This window comes from Colobus angolensis, unplaced genomic scaffold (assembly GCF_000951035.1).
Source record: "Colobus angolensis palliatus isolate OR3802 unplaced genomic scaffold, Cang.pa_1.0 Scaffold17, whole genome shotgun sequence".
Taxonomy (NCBI): domain Eukaryota; kingdom Metazoa; phylum Chordata; class Mammalia; order Primates; family Cercopithecidae; genus Colobus; species Colobus angolensis.
Window position 1 is genome coordinate 12,568,703 of NW_012114821.1, and position 24,560 is coordinate 12,593,262.

At 40.9% G+C, this 24,560-nt stretch overlaps 1 protein-coding gene across 1 annotated transcript in view; it reads left to right on the forward strand.

The window, feature by feature from the left end:
• The window catches only part of TMEM71 (transmembrane protein 71), a 48,510-nt gene that overhangs the window by 7,871 nt on the left and 16,079 nt on the right, over window positions 1-24,560 (forward strand). The window contains exons 4-6 of the mRNA XM_011938161.1: window positions 878-1,090; window positions 5,634-5,749; window positions 23,682-23,870. Of these exons, the coding sequence (XP_011793551.1) occupies window positions 878-1,090; window positions 5,634-5,749; window positions 23,682-23,870 (518 nt within the window). The remainder of the gene's footprint in view (window positions 1-877; window positions 1,091-5,633; window positions 5,750-23,681; window positions 23,871-24,560) is intronic.

Below are 24,560 nucleotides of genomic sequence, written 5' to 3' on the forward strand. Positions count from 1 at the left end.
CTTCCTTCCTTCCTTCCTTCCTTCCTTCCTTCCTTCCTTTCTTCCTTCCCTTATTCATTTCTTCCTTTCTTCCCTTCTTTCTCTCCCTCTTTATTTCTCTCTCTTTTCCTCCTTCCTTTAGATACAGGGTCTTTGGTATGGTGCCCAGGCTGGAGTGCAGTGGCTATTCACAGGCATGAATAGCATACTGCAGCTTCAAACTTCCTGGGCTAAAGGGATCCTCCTGCCTTAGCCTTCCGAGTAGCTGGGACTATAGGCACACACCATTAATCCCATCTCAATGTGATTGTTTTTTAAAACTAAGACACATATAGGTTTACTCAAGGAATTATGAGGCTTCCCTGGATACCAAATCAGGGAGGGTAACCGTGTGCCCATTTGTGCAGCCAACCTGGAGGGAAATTTGCACAGGCCAAAAATGATCCTTTTGACTGCATGTTCACCCTGTACCTCATATGTTTCCGGTGGCTACATACTTATAATGTCTCTATTACAGTGACAAGATTAAAGATCTGGCCACTGGAGGGCTATTCAAAATAAGGGAGTAGAGGGGATTTTGAGCTTCCGACATCCCATCCAAAAAAAAAATAGACTAACATCAAACGTAGATTCATCTTATGGTGAGGAAAGTGATTAGCCATCGTGTTTTCACCAAGGTTTAAAACAGAAAGAAGCACTAAAGGATCTGTAGTTCAATGCTGTCATAGGTGAGGAGATGAAGCCCAGAAGGTTAAGAGTGACATTCCTAATGGTTGCAGAAGTAATTGACAGTCATGGATGCAAAGATGTTATTTTCCTTCACAGTGATGAGATGTGGTTGATGTGGCACTGGATGTACTGAATAGATATTTAAAGGGCTTTCCCTTTTCCTTCTTAGTTTTACCTGTGATTCCATGGATGGTGACCATTCTTTTGAATGCAGCTCCATAGATCCCCTGACAGGCTCCCACTATATCTGTCGCCGAAGTCCCAGACTCCTCACCAATGGCTACTATATTTGGACTGAAGACAGCTTCCTGTGCGACAAAGATGGCAACATAACTCTGAACCCAACCCAGACCAGTGTTATGTACAAAGAGAACTTAGTTAGGTAAGTAGAGCATATTACAGAAAGAAATCTGAAGTCCAATCCATCCATTAATTGTTCACTCATTCATTTATTCACCCAACTATCTTTTACAAGGAGCCCATTATTGTTCCAGACTGTGGAAATACAAAGGGTAAGAGGGAATGGGCATAGCCAACATGAAAACAAATGAGAGCGATGAAGTAATACGGGTGCAAGGATAGAAACCTGTCAGGGTGCAGTGAAGGGACAAAAGAAAGGAGATACATTTTACTTGGGGAATAGGTAAAAATAAACTCACTAGAGGTGGTGATGGCTGATTTAAGTCTTGAAAAATGTAGGATGTTAGTTAAAATAAAAATAGGAAAGAGGACTTCTGGAAAGATGGCACAGGTGTGGGGTTCTGAGAGACCCTGGTAAAACTTGGAGAAAGCAAATAGTTTGGTATGAATAAACTTAGGGTGGGAAGGGGTGTTTTGTAAGAAAGAAGACTGAGTACAGGAGCAGGGGCTGGATGAAAGGGGTTAAATTTCAGGTTAAGGAGTTTGAGCAGTACTCTATAGATGAAGAGGGGTCATTAATAAATTATCAGATGTATTCTTAGAAAGACAATAGTGACTGCTATGGAAAGGATGGGTGGTTGGATGTGTGTGAATATGTCAGTAGAGAGTGAGTACAATGGGGAAAATGAAGGCAAGGTATCTATGGATTAAAAGCAAGTTGTGGTAGCAATGATGAAAGAATAAGGGTGGGGAGATAGATAAAAATAATGGTAAAGGGGTGGAATCTTGGTCATCCAAAGATGTGGGAGGTCCAGCAAAGGAAGAACACTTGCATGAATCTTAGGACTCTGGTTCTGTCCACTAGATGTGTGGTAGGACCATTTAACAAGATCAGAAAGAAAGGACGGGCATGTTTGAGGAAAGAAGATGGATGAGTTCACTTTGGATCGGTACATTTGGATAATCACATTCATTTTCTTTTGCTTCAAAACCACACATATGCTGACTGAATCAGTCAGTTATTGACACAATAAGGCTGTGTAACAAATAACTGTCAAATCTTAATGATATAAAACAATGATATAAAACGTATGTTGGAAGTTAGTTGCAGTAGGTTGGTTTAGTCTGAACAAGGTTGATGTTGGCTTCAGTTGGAATCAGTGTGCATCATATAGGTCATTCCCTTGAGACCATTTGACTACAGAAAAATGTTCTTTCCATTGCAATTACATAAATGCAAGAGGACATACCCCAACAGCAGGTACATTTCAAGCCTCTGTGTGCATCATTCTGCTACCATCTCACTGGTCAATTCAACTTATATGGGCAAGTTGGAATAAGGGTCAGGGAAATACACTCTACCCTTGTTGATGAGAGAGGGAGGCATCTCAAACCCAGTGTGTCCAACATAGATTAGGTCACCTTTCTTTCAAAATGTTTCTCACATGATTTCTATTTCAATGAAAAGAAGCACCATTTATCCTCTGCTGTGAGTCTCTCTAGACTTGACATTTTTATTCATACATCCCTTTTAGTCAGGTGGTCAGGATAAGATGTTGTAGGTAGTAACCTATAGATCTAAATAGGTAATGTTTCAAATGAAAGCAGATTTTACTTCTTTTTTTTAATGTCTTTTTTTTTTTTTTTTTTTGAGATGGAGTCTTGCTCTGTTGCCAGGCTGGAGTACAGTGGCGTGATCTCGGCTCACTGCAACCTCCGACTCCCTGGTTCAAGCGATTCTTCTGCCTCAGCCTCCCAAGTAGCTGGGATTACAGGCACCCACCACCATGCCCAGCTAATTTTTGTATTTTTCGTAGAGACAGGGTTTCACCATATTGGCCAGGATAGTCTCGATCTCCTGACCTTATGATCTGCCCACCTCCAACTCCCAAAGTTCTGGGATTACAGGTGTAAGCCACTGCGCTGGGCCCAGATTTTATTTCTTGCTCATGTAATCGTCCAGCATGAGTGTTCTAGCTTAACTGGTGGCCCACCTTGAAGCAGAGACTTGGAGACCCAGATTTCTTTCATCATATGCATCTGCTAACCATGCAAGCCTTATAGAGGCTGTGGCATGGTGGAATTGCCTGGAACCAACTGGTAAAAGTGTAGAAAGAATGTGAGTTGAAGGAACACCTACTTTCCCCAAGGCTCCAAGCCATAAATGACACAGATCACTTCTGCTCATATTCCACTGGGGAGACCTTAGACTCATGACCACACCCAATGGCAAAGGAGCAGAAAGATGTAGTTCAGTTGTGTGTCCAGGTAAGGTGTATTTGGTAAGAAGTTTATTGTTTCCATGACAAACGTGAAGACCAAATGAATCTACTTCCTAAAATTATTTTGAATTGTTCCTCTTGTCTTTGTTCCCATAGCTATTTTCTTCATTCAGGCCACCATCACCTCCTGTTTAGATTTCTGCAATGATTACCTTAGCATTCTGATGCCTCCTGCATTAGCCACCTTCCAGTACATTCTCCAGGCCAGGCCTTACATTGGTTAGGCACCCTCCTTCAGGGAAGTTTTACTCCATTTTCTTTCTTCTCATTTTGCCTTACATAACTGCCAATGTTTGTTACTAAAAAAATAAAATAAATGTATTGATTACTTTCTGTGTGCTAGGGACTATCTCAACTGGTTTGTATATATACTACCATTTGATTCCCAGCTCCTGCTCTGGAGTCTTATGACGTAGATTTTATTACTGCCATTCCCATTTCACAAAGGTGAAACATAAGTTCAGAGAGATTAAGTAATTTTCTCAAGATCACAGGGCTATTAGGTGGAAATAGGATTCCAGCTCAGATGGTCTGACTTTCAAGAATCAGTTTTGCAACACCGCTTTTAACTCTAGCCCACATTATATAGATATTCTTGATGTTAAAGATGTTTCATCCATACTTTTTGTTCTCATATTTGATGAGTGCCCATCCCATAATAGGTACTCAATAAAGAGTTGTTTAGTGAATTAATGAATATAAGAATAAATGAATAAAAATTTCTGATTGCTGTTTATTCCATTTAAATGATGTCATCTTAGAACGTACAAGAATCTTTCAAATTTGATTCATTTTCACAAGAATGTGTTCCGTTGTCATGAACTCTACCATTTTTCTCAACTTGCCAGTCCTGGAACCAATGACAGAGAGAGTTCAAATAAAGTAGATTTTCTCAACAGTAGCACTATTCACATTTTGCACCAGATAATTATTTGTTGTGGGCAACTGCCCTGTGCACTGTAGGATGTTTAATGACATCTCTAGCCTCTTCTCACCATCTGCCAGGAGCACTCCTTCCCTGGTGTAACATTAACAAAGTGTCTCCAAAACCTACCAGATGTTCCCTGCAGCCAAAAATCAACCTGGTTGAGAACCATCAGGATAAAGAATGCACAAGGCTTGTTGTAATTCATCCTAACCACCAAGGGAAAGCACAATTCAAAATGCATCTTCTGGTAGCAGCTGTAGCTGAAGAGCAGAATTTTGTGATGGGAAAACTGTTCCATGCCCTCCTTGCATGTGATGGGAAAGCTGTCCCACTCGACCTTGCATTACCTAGCTTTGGTTCAGGCCCTCACTGTTTTTCACCAGTATAGTGAGCACCCTGTGCTCAGCACAGGGCTTGACACATCACAGGAAGATATGCAACAGTGACTCCCCTGTGCACTTCGATCAGCCCCTCTGCCCTCAATCTTGCACCTCTGAGCCACCCTCTGTTACTGACAATTTTGGAAATGCAAACCGAATTATGTCATCACTACTGTCTTCCCTGTAGCCATGCTTTAGAGGTCTTCCTTGTTCCAATACTAAATTCCAACTCCCTTGTATCATATGGGAAGTCCATCATTACCTGCCTTCCTTTTACCTGTCCAGCTTTATTTCTTGGCATGACCTAATCACACCTACTGGTTCCTCGATGAACAGGTCAGATCATCTCATGCAGCTTACAGCTCATTTCTCCCAGAAAAACTCCCTTGATTATCAATTAGCACTGCCACTCCTGGTGCCCTCAGAGCAACCTCTAGGTAATCCTTTCAGAGCACGTATCTCCTATATAGCATAGCGATCAAAAGCAAAGACCATAGAGGCAGACTCTCTGGGTTTGCATCCCAACTATGTCCCTTACTAGCTACATGACCTCAACCAAGTGACTTAACCTATTTGTGCCTAAGTTTCCTGATCAGAAAAATGGGATAATAATAGTATCTGCTTCACAGAGTTGTACTGAAGATAATGTGAGTTAATCTATGTAAAGCACTAAGAAAGATGCCTGGCACAGAATAAACTGTAGGAAAGCATTACCTATATGTGCATTATTTTTTTCTTTCTCCCATAATACATTGTGAACTTCTTACACACAAAGTTTTGTCTTTTATCTCAGTTCTCTTGACATTGAGCCAAGGACCTGGCACACAGTAGAATTTTGAGACTTGGGTTGTGGAAATCACAGTTTTGAACTAAAGGTAACTATTATTAATTGTTCACCATGCTTTCATTTCTCTCTAGGATATTTAGAAAGAAAAAGAGAATCCGTCATCCCTTTTCTTCTCTCTTCAACCTCAGTACCTCCAAATCTTGGCTGCATGGAAGTATCTTTTGTGACGTCGACTCTTCTCCAAGTGAGGACAACTGGTTGGAGGGGATCAAGAGGTTGGACACAGACCATTGCAATGGAAATGGTGAGTTTTGAGTCTTCTTTTCCATAGCAAAATTTTATCTCCAAGTGGGCAGTGGTAACCCTGTGGTCCTCAACCAATGTCAGTTCCAGAGATGACAGTCATTTTGATGGAGAGATGGGCCACATTTTTAGAATTCTCTCTATATTACATGTGTGATCAAAACACATATGTGTCTATGTCATGCAAAATAGTCTAATGTAAATGTGTAAATTATTAAGTTGATAATGCTGGGAAAATATTTGCACATTTCCACAGTATCTTTTCTGTAAGGAATATGGGTGGAGAAAGGATACTGGAGAGTCAGATTTAGAAGACCTATACTGGAAAAAATGTACTGGAGTCAGGGTTCAAGTCCCAGTATGAGTACACTTGGATAGTACTTAACTTTGTTGAGTTTAAATTTCTTCATTTTTAAAGCCATATATATATATATGTTTTATATATGTGTGTGTGTATACATATAATTTGAAATATAATATATATTAGATATATATACATATTGTGTAATAACAATATTCATACAAGTAAGTACGTGTATATACATGTATATAAACACAGTGATGGGAACTCAAAGCATCTTTTTTAAAATTTATTTTTCTTTTTTAACTTTTATTTTAGAATCAGAAGGTACGTGTGCAGGTTTGTTACCTGGGTATATTATCTAATGCTGAGGTTTGGGTTATGAACGATCCCATCACCCAGTTACTAAGCATAGTACCCAATAGTTGTTCAACCCTTGCCCCCTTCTCTCTCTCCCCCATCTAGTAGCCCCGGTGTCTACTGTTGCCATCTTTATATTCATGAATATCTGATGTTTAGCTCCCACTTGTAACTGAGAACATAGGGTATTTGGTTTTCTCTTCCTGTGTTAATTTGCTTAAGATAATGGCTTCTAGCTTCAGCCATGTTGCTATAAAGGACCTGATTTCATTATTTTTAATGGCTGTGTAGTATTACATGGTGTATATGTACCATTTTCTTCATTCAATTCCATGTTAATGGGAACCTAGGTTGATTCTTTGTCTTTGTTATTGTGAATAGTGCTGCCATGAAAATGTGAGTGTGTGTGTCATTTTGGTATAATGATTTGTTTCCTCTTGGATATATACCAAGTAATGGGATTGCTAGTGAAATGGTGGTTCTAAAGTCTTTGAGGAATTTCCAAACTGCTTTCCACAGTGGTTGAATTAATTTACATTCCCACCAACAGTGTGTAAACATTCCCTTTTCTCTGAAGCATCACCAACATCTGCTGTTCTTTGATTTTTAAATAATAGCCATTCTGACTGGTGTGAGATAGTGTCTCATTATGCTTTTTATTTGCATTTCTATGATGATTAGTGATGATGAACACTATTTCACATGTTTGTTGCTGCATGTATGTCTTCTTTTGAGAAGTATCTGCTCATATCCTTTGCCCATTTTAAATGGGGTTATTTGGTTTTCGCTTATTCAATTGTTTAAATTCCTAATAGGTTCTAGATATTAGACCTCTGTTAGATTCATAGTTCATGAATATTTCTACAATTCTGTAGGTTGTCTGTTTACTCTTGTTGATAGTTTCTTTTGTTGTGCAGAAGCTCTTTAGTTTAATTAAGTTCTATTTGTCAATTTTTGTTTTTGTTGAAATTGCTTTTGAGGACTTAGTTATAAATTATTTTCCAAGGCTGATGTCCAGAATGGTGTTGCCTAGGTTTTCTTCTAGGATTCTGCTAGTTTAAGGGAGGTCTTACATTTAAATCTTTAATCTTTCTTGAGTTTTTATATATGGAGAAAGGTAGAGGTTGTTTTATTCTTCTGCCTATAGCTATCCCAGCACCATTTATTGAATAGAGAGTCCTTTCCCCATTGCTTATTTTTTGTCAACTTTGTTGAAAATTAGGTGGCTCTATGAGTGAAGCTTTATTTCTAGGTTCTCTATTCCATTCCACTGGTTTATGTATTTGTTTTTGTATCAGTACCATGCTGTTTTGGTTACTATTGCCTTATAGTATAGTTTGAAGTTGGGTAATATGATGCCTCTGGCATTGTTCTTTTTGCTTAGAATTGCTTTGGCTATTCAAACTCTTTTTTGGTACCAAGTTAAATTTAAATTGAAAAATAATACTGAGAGTTTGATAGGAGTAGTTTGAATTTGTAGATTGCTTTAGGCAATATGGCCATTTTGTGGTACTGATTCTTCCAATCCATGAGCATGAAATACTTTTCCATTTATTTGTGTCACTTGTAATTTTTTTTTTTTTTTTTTTTTTTGAGACAGAGTCTCGCTCTGTCACCCAGGCTGGAGTGCAGTGGTGCAATCTCAGCTCTCTGCCTCCTGGGTTCACGCTATTCTCCTGCCTCAGCCTCCCAAGTAGCTGGGACTACAGGTGCCTGCCACCATGCCTGCCTAATTTTTCTGTATTTGTAGTAGAGATGGGTTTTCACCATGTTAGCCAGGATGGTCTCGATCTCCTAACCTCGTGATCTGCCCGCCTCGGCCTCCCAACATGCTTGGATTACAGGGGTGAGCCACCATGCCTGGCCCTGTCACTTATAATTTATTTAAGCAGTTCTTTGTGGTTCTTCTTGTACAGATCTTTTATGTCCTTGGTTAGAGGTATTCCCAGGCATATTATTTTTTGTGGGTATTGTAAATGGGATTGCATTCTTGATTTGGCTCTCAGCTTGAATGTCGTCAGTGTACACAAAGTTATTAGGATACAGAATTGACTACTGATTTCTGTACATTGATTCTCAAAGCATATTTTAAAGATGAAATGGGACAATGACTATCAGTCATAGTTCAATGTCTGGTGCTCAGTAAGTTGTAGTTATAATTATTTTTATTACTAGAATGGAAACAACAGATATTTATTGGGCACTTACCATTTTCCAGGTACTGCAGTAGGTCAGGGGATACAAAGATGAAATAAACAATGTAACCCCTGTCTTCTTGGGCCTTCTGGTTTACTGGAGCAGGGGCTGGGGTTCAGCTCTTTGTTAAATAATTGCAGAAACATGACATAATGATTGTGGTAGGTGCCATGAAAAAAAGTTATATGACATAATGGGGAATTTGACCCATTTGGAAACTTAAGAAAAGCTTCCCTATGGAACTGGCAATGGAGATGAGTGCTAGACAATGAGGGGGGATTTGCTGGGCAAAGGGGAAAGGCAAGAACATTCTGTGCTGAGGAGATGAAAATGTCTGAAGTGTGAGTTGCCTGGTGAGTAGACATGCTTGGTGAGAGAAGATAGCATGGATGCTTTGGAACACAATGAGTTTAAGTTTCTTTGGGGCATCCAAGAGACAATGTCAAGATGGTGTTGGTATTTGTAATTTGGAGCTCAGAGGAGGAATCTGAGCTAAAGTTATACATCTGGAAGTCATATCAGTATAGGTAGTCATTGAGGCCTTGCAGTGGATGAGATGGATTAGGAAGAGAGTATACAGTTTTCAAAAGAGAGAGCCTAAAGTGAAATGTTGTGAACTCAAACATGGAATAAGTGAATAGGACAGGATTAACCTGCAAAAGAGATTAGGAAGGAAGCATTCACAGAGGTGAGTGGAAAACCAAGAGAGTGCTGTGTAATGAAATTCCTAGGATAATAGTGGTATAAAAGGTGGGAGTACTTAGCAATGGCAAATCATGCTAGAAAGGTAAATAGGATGAGGACTGAGTGTTCAACAGATTCATTGGCCTGGGGGTGACTGTTAGTGGAGTGAAGGTAGCAGAAGAGAACCACGAGTACAAAGAAGAGAGAGTGAGAGGTAAGGAAATAAAGGAATGGCCTATAGAAGACCCTGATGTCTGCTGGGAAGGGAAAGGGAGAGGTGAAGGTGGACGAAGGCAAATGAGAAGATTGAGTGAGTCCCTGCTGCCTCTTCTTTCTCTTTCTCCTCCTCCTATCAACAATGGGGGAAATTTGAGTGTGTGTCATGATATGGTTTGGCTGTGTCCCCACCCAAATCTCATCTTGAATTCCCACGTGTTGTGGGAGGGGCCTGGTGGGAGGTAATTGAATCATGGGGGCAGGTCTTTCCCGTGCTGTTTTCGTGATAGTGAAGAAGTCTCATGAGACCTGATGATTCTATAAGGGGAAGTTTCCCTGCACGAGCTCTCTCTTTCCCTGCTGCCATCCATGTAGGATGTGATTTGATCCTCCTTGCCTTCTGCCAGGACTGTGAGGCTTTCCTGGTCAGGTGGAACTGTAAGTCCATTAAACCCCTTTCTTTTGTACATTGCCCAGTCTTGGGTATGTCTTTATCATCAGCCTGAAAACGGACTAATACATGTCACTTCATCAACAAATGGGCCTGAAATAATAGTAGGTTTGCAGGTCCACTTTGATATGTTATATACTCATTTAACAGTCATTCTTTCATTTATTCATTCACTCATCAAACTCACTGAGTATGTGCTATGTGCCAGCTACTGCACTAAACACAACACTCTTCCAAGCTAAGTAAGACATTACTTTGAGAAATTCCTGGTTTAAAACACGTAAATAAATACATTTGCAAATAATTTGAGTATAATGCCTGAAACAGCATAAGAGATTTAAGAGTAGTATGTGGAGACAATGTCAGAGGTTTATCCAGGGGAGGCAGTGTTAGCTGTACCTAGAGGTGGCTGGGAGGGCTTGAGAGGGAGACAACATTTTAGTGGTATTTTTTTTAAACATAGTCTCGCTCTGTCACCAGGCTGGAATGCAGTGGCATGATTTAGGCTCACTGCAACCTCTGACTCCCTAGTTCAAGCAATTCTCCTACGTCAGCCTCCCATTTAGCCGGGATTATAGGCAAATGCCACCTGACCCAGCTAATTTTTGTATTTTTAGTAGAGACGGGGTTTTGCCACGTGGGCCAGGATGGTCTCGATCTCCTGACCTCGTGATCAACCTGCCTCAGCCTCCCAAAGTGCTTGGATTACAGGTGTGAACCACCGCGCCCGGCTCTGAGTGGGTCTTAAAGGAGGAGTGGGATGGCTAGGCAGAGATGAACTGGGGAGATACTCCCAGCTTCCCCATTCTTCCAAACTGCTGTGAGGCTCACCTTCCCAAGGTATTAAATGTGGCTTTGTCATTCCTTAACACAGCATACAAGGTCTTTTTGAATATTTCCTACTTTTCCAACCCAAACTGGCTGCATAATTTTCAGGCCCAGTGCAGAATAAAATACAGGGCCCCCTGTTCAAAAATGCTTAAGAATTTCAAGTGTCAACCAAGAAAAACTGTTAAACCAAGAAAAAGACCCTTGTGAGCAAGAAGCCCTGTGCAATGGCACTTGTCAAAGGTCCGTGTGGCTGGTCTTGTCTTCAACTCCATCGTTTTCCTTTCCTTTCCCATACGTGCAATTGACACAGATCACACTGATCTTTCAGTTTCCTGAATGGATCCTGCTCTTCCACACATCTGTGGCTTTTCTTATGTCACTCACTCTGCTGTAATTCATTTATGCATTCATTTGGAAGATTTTACTGAGGGCCAACGATGTGTCAGGCATTATTCTACACAGTGGACATAGTGGTGAATAAAATGGACAAAATGGCTTGCTCTTGTGGAACTTGCATTTCTGTAGGGGGAGACAGACAATAAATAAATTATGTAGCATGTTAATAATTGGTGAGTGGTATGGGAAACAAGAAAGGGGGAAGTGATGGAGATTGCAAATGCAAATAAAATGGTTAGAGAAGGCCTCATTGAGAAAGACTTTTGAGCATTGACTTAAAAGCAAAAGCAAAACAGCTCTGTAGATATCTGGGGGAGGAACAATCCAGGCAAGTGAAATGCTGGTGTACAGGTTCTAGTTTCGGAGCCTGCACTGGGCTGAGTGAGTGAGGGGGGATAGTAGGGAAAAGACTGAAAGGTGTGTCAGGAATGCAAGTGAGAAGGGACAAGGAGAGCTGTGGGGTCATTTCAAAGGCTTTGCTTTCATACTCTGAGAGGATGGCAAACCACTGGAGGATTCTGAGCTGAGGAATAACTTGTTTCGATTTACATGTTGAAAGGGTTATTCTGGCTGCTGGGTTCAGATTAGATGTCAGGTATTCGGAACAGAAGCTAGAAACCCTTTAAGAAGTGATGAGAAGTAGGATTCCAGATTCATTTTACTGGTAGAGGCAACAAGATTTGCCTACGTGGCTGTGAGAGGAAAAGAGAAGTCAAGGGTGCTTACTACGTGCTGAGCACTTCACATTTTTGTCTTTTAAAAATATATTAGCTTGTTTACATACATTATCTTGTTTAAATATACCCCAAACTCATAGGAAGTAAGTCATATTATTATATTTATTATAATTATGATAAAACTGAAGTTCAGGGTTAAAGATTCACCCAAGTCAATTTAGCTTATAAACAGCAGAGTTGGGGCCGGGCACAGTGGCTCACGCCTGTAATCCCAGCACTTTGGGAGGCCAAGGCGGGTGGATCACGAGGTCAGAAGATCGAGACCATCCTGGCTAACATGGTGAAACCCCGTCTCTACTAAAAATACAAAAAATTAGCCAGGCGTGGTGGCAGGCACCTGTAATCTCAGCTCCTTGGGAAGCTGAGGCAGGAGAATGGCTTGAACCCTGGAGGCGGAGCTTGCAGTGAGCAGAGATCATGCCACTGCACTCCAGGCTGGGTGACAGAGCGAGACTGTCTCAAAAAATAAATAATAAATAAATAACCAGCAGAGTTGGAATTCAACTTAGGTCTATCTGATTTAAAAGTGCAGACTCTGTTCTGCTGCCAGGAAGGGCTTTGTTCTCCTTTTCAAGGAGAAATCCATTATGTCCCTCTAGCAGGCCCAAAGAGCAAGCTAGAGGAGTCGTATAATGCAATAATGTCTTAATATAAATGTGTAGCAATTATATGGCTATGATTTTTCTTAATCTGCTTCCTAGATAGAAAACACACATAGCATTTTTTAAAATTTTCAATAACTTTGATTTACAAAATGTTACAAACAATAGTACAGAGAGGGTCAGTATATGCTTCATCCAGCTTTGCCCACTCATAACTACTTATACAACTATAGCACATTATCAAAACCAGGAAATGGACACTGGCACAATACCATGATTCTACCAATTTTTACATATATTCCTGTGTGTGTGTGTGTGTGTGCATGTAATACTAGATTACTTTTAAAAATACAATAAGTGCTTGTTAAATGAAGAAACAATTCTTAATATGATCAAAGGATTACTTAAATTGAGTGATTCTAGTTTTCCACAGTAGCAAGAATGTATAAGGAGGACGAGGAGAGGAGAAAGAGCAGGGATGTGGGGGGTGAGGCCAGAAAGATTAACCATAGTTATTTGAAGAACCTTTTGTGCCATTGAGGATTTGGGGTTTTATCTAATCAATCAAGAATATTTTTGATGGCTCTTAAGCAGGGTGATGATGCAATCAGATTTGGAATTTTCAAGTTATCTTTGCAATAGCACAATTGAGGATTGGATGGGAGCTCCGAGGCAATTAAAATCAACCAGTATCCTAAGGAAGAGGCAGGAAATAGGGAGGAAGGAAGAGACTTAAAGAATATTTTCCAAGGTAGAATTGACAGGTTGGTGATAGATAGAATGTAGTGGTGAGAAAGTGGGGGAATCAAAGAAAGCTGATGTATTTAATTTGGGAGACTGAGTCAAAAATTCTGCAAGTCCCCAAGGGCTGGAAGATAGTATGGTAGAGTCATAAGGAAAATGAGCTTTTGAACTGGATGAACCTGAATTCAAATCCTAGAACCACCTTTTCCCACCTGATTGTTCTTGGGCAAGTTATTAACTAACCTCTCTGATCCTCCACTTCTTAGAAATAAAATAAGAAAAATAATAGCAGATAGAATGGGGAGGATGAAATGCAATAATTCATGAAGTGTCACATCTCTAATATCGCTTATGAATACCAGGGGCTGGTATTCTGCTTAATACACATTAGCTCTAAAAAGGCAGAAAAGAACAGATGGGGATCATCAAAACAGACAATAAATTTTATTTCTTATGGGTTGAATTTGAGATACCGTATGGGAAATACATAACCAGTAGAGGTTTGGGAACATAAGGGGATTCAGGAGTAAGGAAGGATCTAGAGACATTGATTCATAAGCCAATCTGAGAAGCAATACAGTTTTTTGGAATGAAGAAGTCTACTTATGGAAAACAACTGAATGAGAAGAAAGGAGAGTTAATAAAGGAATTCAGGAGGTTGAACAGAAACCCCAGTAATAATGATCCCTAATTGTGTGAGTGCTAGAGGCGAGTTCCAACAAAGCCACATGTCATGTCATCACTTCTCTGCAAAGCCTCTGAGTGAGTTATTATTCTTTGTCCCCATTTTCCAGGGGAAGAAGCTAAGGCAGCTTAGGTACTATGTGAGGCCACACAGGTAGGAAGTCGCATAGCCAGGATTTGAAGAGAAAAGTCTGAGCGTGTGCTCTTAATCACTGGACTACACTGGGAAAAAGCTCATTGGGGAAAGTTTCTCAGGCAAAGAAGCAGAAGAATGTGGTGTTACGAAAGAAAAGAATATGAAGAACTGGTTAATGATGCACAGCTTGATAAAGAGGCCAACTTAAGAATTCTATAGTCCCTGGTAGATGTGTTATGTCTGGAATCTTCACTCAGAAGGCAAAGGAGAAGTCACCACTCTGACTCTTTCTGACAGAGTAGCACAAATATCTTAGTACAGAGCTCTTGTTACTTTTTAATTGAGATATAATCCACATTCCTTAAAACTTACCAATTTAATGTATACAATTCAGTGATTTTTTAGTATAGTCACAGGGAGGTCATGCAATCACGACTGCTTTCCTGTTCCAGAACATTCCATCAGCCCCAAGGAGAAACCTTATTCTCAATAGCAGTCACTCCTCCTTCCCCACCAGCCCCTGACAATCAGTATTCATCTACTTTCAGCATCCATGGATTTGCCTATTTTAGACTCTCATTATTTTGTTTCATTTTGATCAAATGTTTAATTAAGGTGTTGTTGATGAAGTGGGCAATGTGATGTTTCAATATAGTTATACATTGTGAAATGGCAAAGTCAAGTTAATTAACATATCCATCACCTCGTATACTTACCATTTGTTATTGTTGTTGTTGTGAGAACATTTAAGAGCTGCTCTCTTAGCAATTTTTTTTGTTTTTTGAGACCTAGTCTCACTCTGTTGCCCAGGCTGGAGTGCAGTGGTCTGGCCTTGGCTTACTGCAACCTCCACCTCCCGGGTTCAAGCAATTCTCCTGCCTCAGCCTCCTGAGTAGCTGGAACTACAGGCATAAGCACCACGCCTGGCTAATTTTTTGTATTTTTAGATGAGATGAGGTCACCACGTTGGCCAGGCTGGTCTCAAACTCCTTAGCTCAAGTAATCTGCCCGCCTCAGCTTCCCAAGGTACTGGGATTACAAGCGTGAGCCACCATGCCTGGCCCTTTCCTGGCAATTTTCAAGAACACAATACATTATTATTAACTCTAGTCACCATGCCATAGGATAGATTTCCAGAACATTTTTCATCCCGACTGGAACTTCGTACCCTTTGACCAACATCTCCCCATCCCCTACCCCACCCACTCATGACTTTCTGAGGCTGCCTCTTCCTCTCAGTGGTTACTGCTGCTCCAGGAATGGGTTACTCAGGCTCACCTCTAGTGTGCCTTTTCGAGTGTCCATCCATTGGTTCTCCCCTGTTTTTTTCTGGAGCAACAAGGCAAATGTCTTCTCAGTTCTAAAGCAATGTTTTCTAAAGTGTAGGGTAGAGTAGGAAATGCTGCTAGTCCATAGCAACAGTGAATGTTGATTCAGACAGTAAGAGAGAAGCTGTGGCTCCTTTTCCAATTCCCTTACAATCCTTCTAATAAAACCAAGAAGACCAAGGCTCAGTTTAGAACCTTAGTAGCTGTCAGATTCTCTAACATTTGCTACACTGTCTTTGGTTTTAACAAAGTTCTTCTTAACCAAGAACAGGCTCAGAGCTTTCTGCTACACCAGTATTTCACACACATTAAATAAGGTTACATTTTCCATTGTACTTATTTTTACCTTTACTTTCTGTTTAGGGCATTTATGTGACTGATACAAAGTTTGTTTTAAAGTAAAAATGTAAAATGAGACAATTTTAAGAAAATATTAAATGGCTGAGAGCAAGCAGGTTCTGGGATTTGGCAAAAATCAGGAAAATGATGCCTGGATGACTAAAGTCTGAGAATCACTGTTCTAAAGACAGTATTTCACATATTTAGAAATTAACGTCTAGTTTTTCCTTCGTTGTCTCTTCGAAATATGTCCAAACAATTTCAAAGTGATTGGACCACAGCAATACTGCACGTGCATGAGGTATCTTATTAAAATTCTCATGGTTTCCAAATATCCTCTAAATATAACAAATCAAACTACCTCCATCCAAAATCAGTAATTAGTCAACCTGGATGCACACGGGACTTTGAAATCTCTCATCTCTGCTGTCAGAGTAATCACATCTTCCCCAGACTTCTTGCTTTCCAGATTTACCCAAGGCCCCGTGACTTTTATCAGCAATTTATTTTTCTCTGGAAATGCCTAGTTAGAAGACTCCAGAAGAAATCAAAATTAAATTGTTTTGCTGTTTTCTCTCCGAGCAATGGATGCAATCAAACATTACTTCCCCTGATTTTCTTGTGCTTCATTTTTCACGCAAGAGGATGTTTTTGCCTGTTTTGTCTGTCCTCAGTTCACCCCTTTCCCAGCTGTGTTGACACCTTTCCTCATTAGTTGCAATTCATTCTTGAGCCACGGAATTTTGCAGCTACCCAGGCCCCAATACTGCAATTCGGGATGTGTTCCCAGAGCCTGTGAGTCATACTGAAGGAGAGTAGAGGATTCACGCAGGGAGGACTGAACAGGATGGGCTCTATTTCTGCCAGTCCTAGAAAAAGCAGGATGACTCCAGGCAAGTCACCTGAGCTTGAGGTGCGTGCCTTTCTCTAGAACTCATGCCTGTCACATAAATGTCTTTGGGATGGCAACATCTGCATGTGGCTTTGGGCTTCTCTTTATAGCAAATCATGTCCATTTTTATATAAAAGGATATGGAAGATGTGCTTAGAAGATACAGAATCTTCCTGACAGAAGTAAACTACGTCAAATTTAGAGATCAAATTAAACAGAATGAAATAGATATCTTCAACAATAATACAACTAGAGCGATTTGGTAAAATATTTTTTGCATTATAATCCTTTTATTTGTTATTAAGTTTGGAGAAGAAAGTTCACTGTCAATTAGGGAAAGTTAAATCATGTCTTTTCAGAGATGAAAAATCTCCTTGATCATTTTTGAATGTTAAGACCTTTTGTGGTTTCTCTGTTGAATGCCATCTTTTCTTTTAGAAAATTTTGTGTACAATTTCCAGTATTCTACATAGGATACATTTTTTATTTCATCCAACTCTCAGCAGCAAAGCTTTATGAGCAACTGGGCAGCCCTGGGAAACAGCACATCTTTTTACTGTTGTTACAGTCTCGTCCACATCTACCCAGATTGTAGTTAAGGGGCACTCATGAATATGCAATTAGCCGTGGAAGTTCCCATGTCTTTCTCACTTCCACATTGATTTGATCAGCTAGCCTCCTTTTTTTTTTAACAGCTTTATTGAGGTGTAATTGCTATACAGAGAACTGCACATATTTCATGCGTACAATTTTATGACTTTAGACATATGCAGACACCCGAGATTCCATCACCACACTCAAGGTAATAGACATATCCAACATGTCACAAAGGTTCCTGTGTCTCTGTGTGTGTGTTAAGAACATAACATGAGAGCTACCTTATTAATAAATACCATATTCTTAACTATAGGTACTATGTTGTAGAACAGATCTCTATAACTCATCCTTTCAGCATAACTGAGACTGTATTCACACTGAACAATGGCTCCCAATTTCCCCCACCCCAACCCCTAACCCCTGGCAGCCACTCTTGTACTCTCTGCTCCTATGAGTTTGACTATTTTAGCTACCTCATTGAAGGAGAATTATGCAATATTTGTCCTTCTGTGACTGGCTTATTTTACTTGGCATACTGTGCTCCAGGTTAATCCGTGTTGTTGCAAATGGCAAGTTTTTCTTTTTTTCTTTAAGATTGAATAATATTCTATTGCATGCATATACCACATTTTCATCATCCATTCATCTATGGATAGACACTTGGGCTGCTTCCACCTTTTAGCTACCATGCATGGTGCTGGGATGATCATGGTCCAGGGCCCCCTCAGGAGTCTGGTCATTACTGGATGATCTGCATGTTTCATTTTCTGCCACTCCTTTCTCTATGGCAACCAGCAGGGATGCATCCACAGACTGCTTTGTCAAGCTGCCAAAGGCTATGTGTAAGGTGGTGCAAGGCAGCCTGCAGGGTTAGTAGTAATTCCCCAGTCCAAAACCCCAGCTGAGTATCCAGTCCGAGTGGGACCACAGGTGGAGCCAGCCCACCAGCTCTTCTCCTCTCTTGAAGTCGCAGTCTTAGCTCAGCCTTAGCCTCCATGGTGGCGAATACCGACCCACTTTCTCTAGTTGCTGCACTCTGTTATAGTAGGCCTATGTTAGATTTTGCAAATAACAACACTACACATCTTAACATCCCACCCCTTACTGAATTCTCCGTAAAACTCACTGAATGCTAACTATGAGCTGGGTACTAATTGCTGGTGTCTGGGACAGATGAAGTGACCTTTTCTCATGGAGCCTTTATCTAGTGAGGGAGGCAGACACTAGACAACAACAACAAAAACAACCACACAAATTATGTATTCTATTGTCTGTATTTCTGTAACAATTATAAAATCATAAATTATGATCTGTCCTCTGAAGGCAGAGAACAGAGTGTTTTGACTAGAGTAAGCACAACCAGGAAAATACAGACACGTGATCACCACTCGAAGCACCTACCACAGTTGTCGAAAGGACTCTAATGATCCAGTTGCCTTAGATGGTTAGGTCCGCTCTCTCAATGACAGGGTTTCTCAGCCTCAGCATCATAGTATCGTGGGCAGGTAATGCCTTGTTGTGGCACCTGTCTTGTGCATTGCTGGGTGTTTAATAGCATCCCTGGCCTCTGTTCAGTAGATGCCTGTAACACTCCTCACATCACCCCAAGTTGTGACAACATAAACTGTCTTGAGATACTGCACCATGTCCCCAGGGAGGAGAAATCACCGCCTATTAAGAACTACCATTGTATGAGGACCCCAATGTCTTTTGGAGCCCCATAATCCCTCAGCTTCTAGAATGGGAGACTGGGAATCTTGCAAATCTCTCACTGCTGAGTGAGCATTTTAACACACAAAGCAACTCATGTTACACTCATGCTCAAATTTTTAATGACTCTAAATCACCCACAGAATCAATATTAGCTTGGAGTGTGATATGAGACCCCACACAATGTGACCTCTGCTTAGCAGCCCAGACAGAATCATCTCCTGGGACTGACCTCACTCACATGCTCTTGTCTAGCGACACAGAAGGACTCACTCTTCTGGCAACCCACCCTGGTCTCTCATAGATTGATGTATTGTAATTTCTCCCCATCCCCACTTACTTTCTTTCTCTCTGCCTGGCTTGTCCTCTTCCTGCTGTTTCTCTGGAAGAACTCCTACTCATCCTTCCAGTTTCCACTGAAGCACTGCCTCCTCTGTGAAGCCTCCCTGGATTTCCCTTAGACAGACTCAGACACCCTTTCCTAGACTCCCACTGGACAACTTGTTCCAGCCTTTGTTGTAGCAATTACCTCATTGCATCCTAATTGTTCATTTGCATATATGTCCCTCTCCAGATCATGAGTAGGGCTGAGCAGTATCTAATTTGACTTCCTTCTTCCAGAGCAGCATTGGCAGTATATACAATAACTGCATTGAATGAATAAATAGATCTGTCCGGCCCATATCCACGCAGCTTTTTCCTCCCCACTTATTTTTGCTCCACCTCCCAAATCCTCTGGCTTGGGGGTCTTCTCTGGGGATGTCACCTGGGGGCTGCCTCAGTCTTTCTTCCCAGCTGGTTGGTATCTTTCCTTAGTCATTTTATGTTCCAGACATTCCATGACAGTGATCAAGGCAGAGAAAGTCTCTATTTATTAACTGCAGCTGTTCAGATTACCCTGCTTGTTCCCCTTGAAGTTCCTATTACAAGGTAAAAATCATCTCCTTGATTCTTTCCTTTCTTCCTCCCTGTTCTTCTTTTGTCCCTGCCTCTAAACCCTTCTCAGGAGCTGTGGCTATTCCACACCAGGTCAAGTTGGTCTTTCCCAGAGGCCCTCTTGCTATGCCTGTTCAGCTCTGTGATGGGGCAGGGGGCAGAGATTACAATCTCTTCCCTCTCCCGGGGCAGTTTCTTCTAGAGAGGACTGTGTCCTATGGTAAAGTCAGGGCAATTAAGCAGTCATGTGGGATAAACCCTGTGCCTAGAAATGTCTGGAGCAGGTTTAGGAATCCCTTCATGGTATAGCAAATTCCTGTATATATAATTCAAAGTAAAATTACCTTACCCAAGGTCAAGTAATAAGCTTCTTTTATTATTGAATGATAAATTCTTAAAAATCATTTCTACCTTGAAACATCCTTTGCTGACTCATCGGTACCCTTCTACCACCCCCCACTCCCCATGAAGTCGATTATCACATTTGGTCGTGTAACTAGGGGCGATATCTATTACAATGTCTATTAGTGATAGAAGTTTCGATTCTCTCCATCTATACCATATGTTGGGATGTTTACATTTTTGTATTTTCTCCTTCACTTATCACAGCTGTGAAAAAGTAGACATTACTGTCCTATTTTACATGAAGAAACTCAGGGTCAGAAAAATTAAGCAAATTGCCCTGTTGTTAGTCTTAGAATGTATGTTCCAGTCTTCCTGATGCCAAAGTCCTTGAAATTTCCACAAAACCACATTTCATCTCTTTTTAGCAAATGACAGTCTGTTTCCCCTGTCCATAAGTGATGCCTTCTTTATCACCTCCCACTGTTGACTCATGTGTACATGCATACACACACAAACACACACACGTACACACAAACACACACACGTGCACACATGCACACACACACACCCCCCCCCCCAGATTTCAACTTCTTTTGGGACAGTGTCTTATTCTCCCTTGTTTCCTTCCCATCTAAGTGTCCTACAATTTATAAGTTTACCAAATATTTGCCCAGTAGATATGCATATTTCCCTTAGTCATGAAATCAGAATTTAGATGGACCATAGAAATAATTGTCCTGTTTAGACAAGAAGCAAAAATAAGGACATACTATGGGTATTTAAAAAAAAAAATCACAAAAAACAAAACACACAAATTTTACAGGTCTTCAGTTTCCCCAAGGTAAAATAAATTAGGACAATTTCTCCAAACACCAGGCCTCCTGCTCAAAGCTTAAAGCCAGATGGTAACATCATGGCTGCTCCCATCATCTCCCACTGCAGGATTATCTTTTTCTGAAGCACCATATTTATTCTCCTTACCCATGGGAGATTATCTCCCTGCGTAATTTATAATTTTAGATTGTGAGCTCATGTCCTTTGGGCTTTATCTGGGGAAATCTGTGCAGCTTGGGCTGAGAGTGTGTTTCCACAGAGAGCTTTTATGTTGGCTTCTGGCAGATGTCACAGGGCTAGTACCAGCCTGAGACTTTTTAAAATATTAGCTTCCCAGGTTAGTATAAATTTTAACTTAAGGCCAGGCACATTGGAGCATGCCTGTAATCCCAGCACTTTGGGAGGCTGAGGTGGGTGGATCACCTGAGGTCGGGAGTTCGAGACCACCCTGACCAACATGGAGAAACCCTGTCTCTACTAAAAATACAAAATTAGTGGGGTGTGGTGGCACATGACCGTAATCCCAGCTACTGGGGAGGCTGAGGCAGGAGAATCGCCTGAACCCAGGAGGCAGAGGTTGCCGTGAGCTGAGATTGTGCCATTGCACTCCAGCCTGGGCAACAAGAGCAAAACTCCGTCTCAAAAAAAAAAAAAAAAAAATTAACTAAAAACCCACTTACTTATAAAGTGTTCAGGGAGACATTTTCCTCCCACCCACTACGTAGGCCAAAAGAGATAAGCTTTCATGCCTTCTCCTAGAACCAGTGGGCAGATTTTTTTTTCCTAGCCATCCTTTCATTGAGGAAATAGCATTTTGAGTCCCTACAGAAACTCGCTTTTAATTTTCTGCCTCTCTTGAGACCAAGGCCTTTTTTTCTGTTCCTAGTGTCAGTTAATCGATAGACCTTTGACTACTATGACTTCTAAGGCCCTCTCCCCCACCCCTTTTGGAAGCTTTGTTCACAGCGCATGCTTAGAGTTATAGGTTTCCCTGGCTTCGCTTTGGGAATATTTTCTTCTTTTGAGCTCAGCTATAGAGTTAAAGAAAAATAACATGTGTTGGGCATGTACAGTCCCTTTCAGATGTCAGCTTAGAAAACACCTACATCCCAAAGCAGGACTCTGGCTACTTTTTCTGAGTGGCTTTGCTTCCAAGTCAATGAGTTCTAAACTGGCTCGAATTCTTACCCAAGATCATAAGAGTAAAGTTAAACCCTGAAATATGACACAGACCACTCAAGACAGAACCAAGAGAATTCCTAGGTACATTTATGCCAGGTGAACCAAATGGGAGACGTCCAGTGGTTGAATCAGAGGTGTGGTGCTTAACTTTCCCTGTGGTTGAAAGGTATTCTTAACACATTCATCCTTCCCAAAGAAGCTTTGGCTTACAGCATTTTGGATCCCTTAATCTCTGACTCAAACTAAGAATCAAGGATTAAAATTCATTCCTTGGTGACCTCACACTAAAGACACTAAGTGTTATGAGGAGTCATCTTAGCATGTTTGAAACTTAATGTTGCATGCATGCTTTTGCAATAAACTTGACTTTTTTGTGAGAATGTCAGACTAAGTTTAGGGCCAGTAAAATATATTTATGTATGAATCATCATAGAAGAAAATGGGTGCATGTTCTTGAAGCTATGTATGTATGAAATAGCCTCTTTGAATAAAAAAGTTTAAACAGATGGTTGCTATATTTTATCTAGGCATTTCAATGTATTTTATAGAGGCAGAATTTCCTTCATGGCACTTGTCACAAGATATTTTCTCCCCTGCCCCTCAGCAATATGTAAGGACAGAGATGTTGTTCTAATTCACCAATATATCCCAGCAGCTAGGTCAATTTCTAATATATAGTCACATTCAATAAATGTTGAATGAATAAATGAATCAGAAGTAGAAGGAGTTGACTGCTGTAAAGTTTGGTCCTATAAAGATGTGAGGTTTATATACTGACTACACTTCCTTTAAATCCATCTATACAAGCCTCAATGTCACTGAAGATGCCTCTGGCCTTTGTTTATCTTTGCACCAAAGATATTTCTCTTCAGCCTTCAAGTATGAAGACGAATTGAAATGTCATTTGATATGGTTTGCCTGTGTCCTCACCCAAATCTCATATTGAATTGTAGCTCCCACAATTCCCACATGTTGTGAGAGGGATCTGGTGGGAGGGAATTGAATCATGGTGATGGGTCTGTCTCATGCTGTTCTCCTGATAGTGAATAAGTCTCATGAGATCTGATGGTTTTATAAGGGGTTTCCCTTTCACTTGGCTCTTATTCTCTCTTTGCCTGCCACCATCCATGTAAGATGTGACTTTGCTCCTCCTTGCCTTCCACCATGATTGTGAGACCTCCCCAGCCATGTGGAACTGTGAATCCATTAAATCTCTTTTTCTTTGTAAATTACCCAGTCTCAGGAAAGTCTTTATCAGCAGCATGAAAACAGATGAATACACTATCTTGTCCAAAAATCCTTCTCCCATCCCACTATGGTAGTGCAATAGTGTATCAATGTTACTATTTTTGTGATTATTAGGAACTAACTGTGCTTTGAGCAGTCACCGAACATACACACACACTTACACTGAACCCCTCTGCTTTTTCAGCAGATGGTTTACACTGTTCTTCTCCGACTGATGACTGGGAGTCGGGGAAGATGAATGCAGAATCTGCAATCACCTCCTCTTCCAGCCACATCATATCTCAGCCTCCTGGAGGAAACACCCACGGTTTGTCTCCTCAGTCCCAGTTGACAGCTTCTGAACATTTCCAGGAGAATAGTTCGGATCATTCAGGTGAGTTCAGGTGTTTTAAATCCACACCCAAAGAATTCGTCCTTTCAGAGCCTGAGAATGACTTGGAGATGACTAATGTGCACTTAGGAGCTGGTACCAACCTGTGTGAGGAAGGGAGGACATAGGGCCTCTGCCAGAGCCCAGGTTACCCTTTTCAGAGGCGATGACTGCCTTTGGGTGTCATATTAGAGGCACCAAAAGCACTGGATCTGCAGTGTTTTATTTTAAAAAAATTCCAAGAATATTTTGTAAAATGTTAGGCCTCAATAAAGCAAAGTGGAAGATACACAGATGTTTGCTATTTTAATTCTTAGCTGTGTATTGGACATACTACATAAGAAGAAAAAAGAGGCTGGGCACGGTGATTCACACCTGTAATTTCAGTATTTTGGGAGGCCGAGGCAGGTGGATCACCTGAGATCAGGAGTTCGAGACCAGCCTGGCCAACATGGTGAAATCCCATCTCTATTAAAATACAAAAATTAGCTGGGTGTGGTGGTGCATGCCTGTAATCCCAGCTACTCTGGAGGCTGAGACAGGGAGAGTCACTTGAACCTGGGAGGTGGAGGTTGCAGTGAGTCGAGATCACTTGAGATCACACCACTGCATTCCAGCCTGGGTGACAGAGTGAGACTCCATCAAAAAAAAAGAGAAAAGAAGAAGAAGAAGAAGAAGAAGAAGAAGAAGAAG